Consider the following 9,986-nt stretch of genomic DNA (forward strand, 5'->3'; position numbering starts at 1 on the left):
CCCCTCTATATGGCTAGACTGTGAAAAAGTCTTATGCATGTGGTATCACCACACTTGGAATAAGTAGCAGAATGGGTTTTGGGGTGTTTTTCTAAGTATGTCTATGATGCGTGTTACAAATGTCTTATTATTTGTGTGTTTCTTTTTTTCCAAAAGAAAGCTCTGTCTCAAACAAATGATACAAATATAATTTGGATACAGTGTCACATTACTGACTAATTGTCATTCAAAGTATGACAGTGCTGAAAACTGAAAAATAGCCTGGGCTGGAAGGGGGTGAAAATGTCCAGACTTGAAGTAGTTAAAAGCACAAAGTTAAATAGAGTCTAAGTCTATGCACAGTATACACTTCACACATTTGCTGCATTCCCCATAATACTACTAGAATACATAATAACCAGTAACTTTGAAAACAGCAAACACTTTGGTCAGAAGAGCTGCTAGGACCTTCCCATTATAAAACACACCTTGTTCCCATTAATGAGAAAATATAATAATCGTTCAGGACCCATCCCTGGAGTAGTTTAAATATAATGTTTTGAATATTTGTATGTATGTGACTGTGTATGTGTGATTATTGAAAAAATATTTTCTTTATTGATAGCTGTATCATGTGTGGACCTACAAATTCCAAAAAATTCAAAGGTCAACTGTGCTGATGAGTATGGAAAATACCAATATAAATCATTGTGCAACTTCTCTTGTGATGAAGGATTTGAACTAAATGGAACAAGATCTGTATTTTGCCAGAAAACAGGAGAATGGTCTGATTACACACCTACATGTTTAGGTACCTGAAACCCAAGTTAACACCTTAATGACGCATTTTTCTTATTGCATACAGCACTGTCAATATTTTTCAGATTTATTTCTGTGATATGGGATGTATATCATTGTTGATGCACCTGAAAACTGCTGGATGTGGTTTTCCAGAAATCTGTTCTGCACAAAACTCGTAGCAGCGTGACTAAAAAGTGGGCTTGGCTACATCCTGGTGTTCCAGGACATCCAAAATGTGATAGGCAGAAAGGAAATTAGATCTGTAATTTATGCCCCTAAAAAGCTTGAAGGTGTATCTTGGATTTTGGCTAGGCTGTGAAAAAGTCTTATGCATGTGGTATCACCACACTCGGAATAAGTAGCAGAATGGGTTTTGGGGTGTTTTTCTAAGTATGCCAATGATGTGTTAAAAATGTATTATTTATTGTGTGTTTTCCAAAATGGGGACTTTTGTGGGTGTTTCCACTGTCCTGATGCTCCAGGGCCTACAAAAAATTTGATAAGTAGTCAGGAAATTGGATGTGTAATTTATGCCTGTAGAACGCCTGAAGGTGCTCCTTGGATATTGGGCCAAACTATACATCTCGGGTGTAAAAAAAAGTCTCACCTATGTTGTATACCCGTACTCAGGACTCGACATAGCAAAATTTGTTTTAGGGTGTAATTGTAACTATTCCCATGCTCTGTGTATGAGAAATAACTTGTTAAAATGACAACTTTGTGAAAAAATGTATTTAATTTCTTAATTTTCAAAACATTCTGACAATAATTACAACTTCAAAAAACTCACCATGTCTCCTATTAAAATGCCCTGGGTTGTCTACTTTCTGAAAATATACTTCTTTGGGTTATTTTTACCAAAGAAATGTAGCATAATAAACTTTTGCCTAAAGTTATAAAGAAAGATTATTTATTTGCAACATTTTATAACAGAAAAAAAGAATTTTTTTTTTTTTTTAAATTCAGTGTTTTTTTGTTTATGTAGCAAAATAAAAAAACGGTGGTGATTAAATACCACCAAAAGAAAGCTCTTTCTCAAACAAATTATAAAAATATCATTTTGGATACAGTGTTGCATGACTAAATAATTGTCATTCAAGGTATGTCAGTGCTGAAAACTGAGCAAATGGCCTTGACTAGAAGGTGATGAATACATACCACCAAAAGAAAGGTCTGTCTCAAACAAATGATAAAAATATAATTTGGATACAGTGTCACATGACTGACTAATTGTCATTCAAAGTATGACAGTGCTGAAAACTGAAAAAAATGGCCTGGAATGGAAGGGGGGGGGGGGGGGGAATGTCCAGACTTGAAGTAGTTAGAAGCACAAAGTTAAATTAAGTCTATGAACAGTATACACTTCATACATTTGCTGCATTCCCCAAAACACTACTAGAATACATAATACCAGTAACTGTGAAAACAGCAAACACTTTGGTCAGAAGAGCTGCTAGGACCTTCCCATTATAAAAAAAAACACCCTGTTCCCATTAACCACTTTGGCCCCGGAGGATTTGGCTGCTCAATGACCAGGCCCTATTTTGCGATTCGGCACTGTGTGACTTTAACGGACAATTGCGCGGTCGTGCGACGCTATACCCAAATAAAATTGACGTCCTGTTTTTCCTACAATCAGAGCTTTCTTTTGGTGGTATTTGATCACCTGTGTTATTTTTTTTTTTTTTTTACGCTATAAACAAAAAAAGAGCGACACATATTGAAAAAATAACAATATTTTTCACATTTTTTTTATATGAAATTCTCAAAAAAAATGTAAAAATCTAAATTTTTTAACAATTTAGGCCAATTTGTTTTCCGCTACATATTTTTGGTAAAAAAAATCACAATAAGCGTATTTTGATTCGTTTGCCCAAAAGTTATTGCGTTTACTAACTACGGGAAAGATTTATGTCATTTTTATTTTTTTATTTTTTTTACTAGTAATGGAGGCAATCTGCGATTTTTTTTTGCGGGACTGCGACATTGCGGCAGAAATCGAACCCCTAACTGACATTTTAGACACTTTTGGGGGTACCAATGACATTACTACAGTAATCAGTGCTATAAATATGCACTGTTACTGTAAAAATGACACTGGCAGGGAAGGGGTTAACTTTATTGGTGATCAAGGGGTTAAGTGTGTCAGGGGGCATAGTTAGTGAAGTAACCACAGAGACATGCGATCCTATATAGCAGGATCACATAGCCTCTGTGATCATTTCAGGGAGAATGACTGACGGCTGTGTTTACATCAGCCGTCTGTCTTTCTCCCTCTTCTGCGGGAGATTGCGAGTGGCTGGCAGCCATCGGAGCCATCGGTCACACGCGCTGGCTCCCCAGGGAACGAGCGGGGTGGAAGGGCGCCGGTGCACGCTCGCCTCCTACAGTCTCCTGAGCGAACGACGTAACCCTGCGTCGCTTTGCCCAGCAGCGGCAGAGTGCCGCAGTGAATGTACGGTGGGCGGGGTTAAAGTGGTTAATGCCCCTTCCCCCCAAGGCCCACAACCAGTATCAGGAGAATATATAATCACCGTTCAGGACCCATTCCTGGAGTAGTTTAAATATAATGTTTTAAATATATGTATGTACAGTATGTGTCTGTGTATGTGTTATTATTAAAAAAATAATTTCTTTATTGATAGCTGTATCATGTGTGGACCTACAAATTCCAAATAATGTAAAGGTCAACTGTACTGATGAGTATGGAAAATACCAATATAAATCATTGTGCAACTTCTCTTATGATAAAGGATTTGAACTAAATGGAACCAGATCTGTATTCTGCCAGAAAACAGGAGAATGGTCTGAATCCACACCTACATGTTTAGGTTCCTGAAGCTCAAGTTAACACTTTAATGACACATTTTTCTTATTGCATACAACACTGTTATTATTTGCCAGGTTTTTTTATGGTATGGGATGTATATTATTGTTGGAAAACTGCAGGATGTGTTTTTCCAGAAATCTGTTCTGCACATAACTTGTAGCAGCATGACTAAAAAGTGGGCTTGGCTACATCCTTGTGTTCCAGGGCATCCAAAATGTGATAGGTAGAAAGGAAACTAGATGTGTAATTTATGGCCCTAAAAAGTTTGAAGGTGCTCCTTGGATTTTGTGTCCCCTCTATATGGCTAGACTGTGAAAAAGTCTTATGCATGTGGTATCACCACACTTGGAATAGGTAGCAGAATGGTTTTTGGGTGTTTTTCTAAATATGCCTATGATGTGTGTTAAAAATGTTTTATTAATTGTATGTTTTCCAAAATGGAGACTTTTGTGGGTGTTTCCACTGTCCTGATTCTCCAGGGCCTCCAACAATGTGATAAGTAGCCAGGAAATTGGATGTGTAATTTATGCCTGTGCTCCTTGGATATTGGGCAAAACTATGCATCTCGGGTGTAAACAGAGATGTAAAAAGTACTAGAGAACCAGACTTGAGTAAAAGTACAAGTGCTCTATCAAAAAAGTGACTTGAGTAGAAGTTGAAGTGCTCTTTAAGCACCACACTTAAGTAGAAGTACTAAAGTATTCAACATTTTTTGTACTTAAGTATTGCAAGTAGTTTATTTTAAAATTTACTACTCAAGTACTGAAAGTAAAAGTACAAGTATTGTATTATGTAGTTATTAAAGAAAGTAGTCAAAAGGCCAGATCCCCCTTAGAGCAGGCCAGGGCCCCCCTCCCATTATAGATCCCACTTAGAGCAGGCCAGTGTCCCCCTCCCATTATCGATCCCACTTAGAGCAGGCCAGGGTCCCCTCCCAATTATAGATCCCCTTAGAGCAGGCCAGGGTCCCCCTCCCATTATAGATCCCCCTTAGAGCAGGCCAGGGTCCCCCTCCCATTATAGATTCCCCTTAGAGAAGGCCAGTGTCCCCCTCCCATTATAGATTCCCCTTAGAGCAGGCCAGTGTCCCCCTCCCATTATAGATTCCCCTTAGAGCAGGCCAGTGTCCCCCTCCCATTATAGATTCCCCTTAGAGCAGGCCAGGGTCCACCTCCCATTATAGAGCCCCCTTAGAGCAGGCCAGGGTCCCCCTCCCATTATAGATCCCCCTTAGAGTAGGGCAGGCCAGGGTAGGTCCCTCCCCCCATTGAATAGATCCGATCCCCTTAGTGAGTTATTTGACTTCAAGACAGTTTTTACATCTCCTACCTTAGGCTGTCCCGAGTCCTCCAGCCTCTCTCTCCACAGTCCCCAGTCCAGTCCCCCCTGATGAAAGACGAATATATTCCTACCTCCATCCAGTTCTCCTGCGCTGGGCGGCCACGCTGCACAGTGCCCAGAGCCCAGAGACAGTCTAGTAGTCTAGACTCTAGTAACTCACAGTTCCTCCCCCAGCCAGGGCCCAGAGAGATCACTCTGCAGGCAGGTGTCTCTCCTCTCTCGCCACCACCACTTCACTTGAGAGCCGAGCGGGAGGCGGGACTCGGGCCGAGCCGAGGGAGGGCAGAGGCGGCGAGGCTCTGCCCCTGAGCCATCGCATCGGGTCAGGGATTGGTCGTGACTTGTGAGTCTCAGAGACAGTGAGACTCGAGTAAAAAAAGTCAGCGGTGGTGCGGGTTTGGAATGGAATGATTCCTAACATTTTTATAATTGTAACGAGTATTGATGCAGCACATAAAAAAATATTGGTGTAAAAGTATTAAACTCATCGAAAATATGTACTGAAGTAAAGGTGGAAGTAGGAGAAAAAAATTATACTCTAGTAAAGTACAGATACCGCCTTTTAGTACTTAAGTACAGTAGTGAAGTAGTTCTACTCCATTACTATACATCTCTGGGTGTAAAAAAGTCTCACCTATGTGTCCCCATACTCAGGAAGCATAGCAAAATTTGTTTTAGGGTGTAATTGTAACTATTCCCATGCTCTGTGTGTGAGAAATAACTTGTTAAAATGACAACTTTGTGAAAAAATGTATTTAATTTCTTAATTTTTTAAACATTGTGACAAAAATGGCAACTTCAAAAAACTCACCATGCCTCCTATTAAAATGCCCTGGATTGTCTACTTTCTAAAAAAAGGGGTCTTTTGAGAGATATTTGTACTGTCCTGGCATTTTAGGGCCTCACAAAACGAGTCAGGCAGTCAGTAATCAGGACTGATCAATTTTCAAATATACAGTATATACTATAGTTTTTAGACTCCAACTTTCACATACACTAAATAATATATATTTATTTGTGTTATTTTCTACCAAAAAAATGTAGCAGAATAAACTTTTGCCCAAAGTTATAAAGAAAGATTATTTATTTGCAACATTTTATAACAGAAATGAAGAAAAACTTATTTTTTTTTTAATTCTGTCGTTTTTTGTTTATGTAGCAAAAAAAAAAAAAAAAAAAAACGATGTTGATTATATAACACCAAAAGAAAGCTCTTTCTCAAACAAATGATAAAAATATAGTTTGGATACAGTGTTGCATGACTGAGTAATTGTCATTCAAGGTATGACAGTGCTGAAAACTGAGCAAATGGCCTGGACTGGAAGGTGATGAATACATACCACCAAAAGAAAGCTCTGTCTCAAACAAATGATAAAAATATAATTTGGATACAGTGTCACATGACTGACTAATTGTCTTTCAAACTATGACAGTGCTAAAAACGGAAAAATGGCCTGGACTGGAAGGGGGTGAAAATGTCCAGACTTGAAGTAGTTAAAAGCACAAAGTTACATAGAGTCTGAGTCTATGCACAGTATACACTTCAAACATTTGCTGCATTCCCTATAATACTACTAGAATACATAATAAGCAGTACCTGTGAAAACAGCAAACGCTTTGGTCAGAAGAGCTGCTAGGACCTTCCCATTATAAAAAAACAACCTGTTCCCATTAATGCCCCTCCCCCCAGGGCCCACAACCAGTATCAGTAGAAAATATAATCACCGTTCAGAACCCATCCCTGGAGTAGTTTAAATATAATGTTTTGAATATTTGTATGTATGTGTCTGTGTATGTGTGATTATTAAAAAAATTATTTCTTTATTGATAGCTGTATCATGTGTCGACCAACAAATTCCAAAAAATGTAAAGGTCAACTGTGCTGATGAGTATGGAAAATACCAATATAAATCATTGTGCAACTTCTCTTGTGATGAAGGATTTGAACTAAATGGAACAAGATCTGTATTTTGCCAGAAAACAGGAGAATGGTCTGATTCCACACCTACATGTTTAGGTACCTGAAACCCAAGTTAACACCTTAATGACGCATTTTTCTTATTGCATACAGCACTGTCAATATTTTTCAGATTTTTTTCTGTGGTATGGGATGTATATCATTGTTGATACACCTAAAAACTGCAGGATGTGTTTTTCCAGATATCTGTTCTGCACAAAACTCGTAGCAGCGTGACTAAAAAGTGGGCTTGGCTACATCCTGGTGTTCCAGGACATCCAAAATGTGATAGGCAGAAAGGAAATTAGATCTGCAATTTATGCCCCTAAAAAGCTTGAAAGTGTTTCTTGGAAATTGGCTAGGCTGTGAAAAAGTGTTATGCGTGTGGTATCACCACACTCGGAATAAGTAGCAGAATGGGTTTTGGGGTGTTTTTCTAAGTATGCCAATGATGTCTGTTAAAAATTTCTTATTTATTGTGTGTTTTACAAAATGGGGACTTTTGTGGGTGTTTCCACTGTCCTGATGCTCCAGGGCCTACAAAAATTTGATAAGTAGTCAGGAAATTGGATGTGTAATTTATGCCTGTAGAACGCCTGAAGGTGCTCCTTGGATATTGGGCCAAACTATGCATCTCTGGTGTAAAAAAGTCTCACCTATGTTGTATCCCCATACTCAGGAGGCATAGCAAAATTTGTTTTAGGGTGTAATTGTAACTATTCTCATGCTCTATGTGTGAGAAATAACTTGTTAAAATGACAACTTTGTGAAAAATGTATTTAATTTCTTAATTTTCTAAACATTGTGACAATAATTACAACTTCAAAAAACTCACCATGTCTCATATTAAAATGCCCTGGATTGTCTACTTTCTGAAAAGGGGTATTTTGGGGGATAAAATAATATATACTTCTTTGGGTTATTTTTACCAAAGAAATGTAGCAGAATAAACTTTTGCCTAAAGTTATAAAGAAAGATTATTTATTTGCAACATTTTATAACAGAAACAAAGAAAAATATATTTTTTTTTAAATTCAGTCTTTTTTTGTTTATGTAGCAAAAAACAAACCCAGTGGTGAATAAATACCACCAAAAGAAAGCTCTTTCTCAAACAAATTATAAAAATATAATTTGGATACAGTGTTACATGACTAAGTAATTGTCACTCAAGGTAAGACAGTGCTGAAAACTGAGCAAATGGCCTGGACTAGAAGGTGATGAATACATACCACCAAAAGAAAGGTCTGTCTCAAACAAATGATAAAAATATAATTTGGATACAATATCATATGACTGACTAATTGTCATTCAAAGTATGACAGTGCTGAAAACTGAAAAATGGCCTGGACTGGAAGGGGGTGAAAATATCCAGACTTGAAGTAGTTAGAAGCACAAAGTTAAATAGAGTCTGAGTCTATGAACACTTCACACATTTGCTGCATTCCCCAAAACACTACTAGAATACATAATAACCAGTAATTGTGAAAACAGGAAAACACTTTGGTCAGAAGAGCTGCTAGGACCTTCCCATTATAAAAAACTCCCTGTTCCCATTAACCACCTTGGCCCCGGAGGATTTGGCTGCTCAATGACCAGGCCCTATTTTGCAATTTGGCACTGTGTGATTTTAACGGACAATTGCGCGGTCGTGCGATGCTGTACCCAAATGAAATTGATGTCCTGTTTTTCCTACAAACAGAGCTTTCTTTTGGTGGTATTTGATCACCTGTGCAATTTTTATTTTTTGCGCTATAAACAAAAAAATAGCGTCAATTTTGAAAAAATAACAATATTTTTCAATTTTTTTTTATATGAAATTCTCAAAAAAAATTTAAAAATCTAAATTTTTTAACAATTTAGGCCAATTTATTTTCCGCTACATATTTTTAGTAAAAAAAAAATCGCAATAAGCGTATTTTGATTGGTTTGTGCAAAAGGTATTGCGTTTACTAACTACGGGAAAGATTTATGTAATTTTTATTGTGTTTTTTTTTTTTACTAGTAATGGATGCGATCTGCGATTTTTTTTGCTGAACTGCGATATGGCAGCGGAAAGATCGAACCCCTAACTGACATTTTAGACACTTTTCGGGGTACCAATGACATTACAACAGTAATCAGTGCTATAAATATGCACTGTTACTGTAAAAATGACACTGGCAGGGAAGGGGTTAACTTTATTGGTGATCAAGGGGTTAAGTGTGTCCCTAGGGGCGAGATTCTAACTGTCAGGGGGCGTGGCTAGTGAAGTAACCACAGAGACATGCGATCCTATATAGCAGGATCGCATAGCCTCTGTGATCACTTCAGGGAGAATGACAGATGGCTGTGTATAAATCAGCCGTCTGTCTTTCTCCCTCTGCTGCGGGAGATTGGGAGTGGCCGGCGGCCATCGGAGCCGTCGATCACACGCGCTGGCTCCCCAGGGAACGAGTGGGGCGGGAGCACGCCGCCGGCGGCGCACGCTCGCTCCCTACAGTCTCTTTGCCCAGCAGCGACAGAGTGCCGCAGAAAATGTACGGTGGGCGGGGTTAAAGTGGTTAATGCCCCTTCCCCCCAAGGCCCACAACCAGTATTAGGAGAAAATATAATCACTGTTCAGGACCCATTCCTGGAGTAGTTTAAATATAATGTTTTAAATATATGTATGTATGTGTCTGTGTATGTGTGATTAGTAAAAAAATGATTTCTTTATTGATAGCTGTATCATGTGTGGACCTACAAATTCCAAAAAATGTAAACGTCAACTGTACTGATGAGTATGGAAAATACCAATATAAATCATTTTGCAACTTCTCTTGTGATGAAGGATTTGAACTAAATGGAACAAGATCTGTATTCTGCCAGAAAACAGGAGAATGGTCTGATTCCACACCTACATGTTTAGGTACCTGAAGCTCAAGTTACCACTTTAATGACACATTTTTCTTATTGCATACAACACTGTTATTATTTGTCAGTTTTTTTTATGGTATGGGATGTATATTATTGTTGGTACACCTGAAAACTAAAGGATGTGTTTTTCCAGAAATCTGTTCTGCATCTGTTCAAATTATAGATTCCCCTTAGAGCAGGCAA

General features: G+C 38.3%; 1 protein-coding gene across 1 annotated transcript in view; it reads left to right on the forward strand.

Annotated features, from left to right (window-relative positions):
* The window catches only part of LOC309562198 (E-selectin-like), a gene marked incomplete at its 5' end in the record, with an annotated part of 105,693 nt that overhangs the window by 41,770 nt on the left and 53,937 nt on the right, over positions 1–9,986 (forward strand). The window contains 3 exons of the mRNA XM_082266318.1: positions 605–790; positions 6,783–6,968; positions 9,610–9,795. Coding sequence (XP_082122444.1) covers positions 605–790; positions 6,783–6,968; positions 9,610–9,795 — 558 coding nt within the window. The remainder of the gene's footprint in view (positions 1–604; positions 791–6,782; positions 6,969–9,609; positions 9,796–9,986) is intronic.

Source organism: Pelophylax lessonae (assembly GCF_965119305.1).
Source record: "Pelophylax lessonae genome assembly, chromosome: 8".
NCBI lineage: Eukaryota > Metazoa > Chordata > Amphibia > Anura > Ranidae > Pelophylax > Pelophylax lessonae.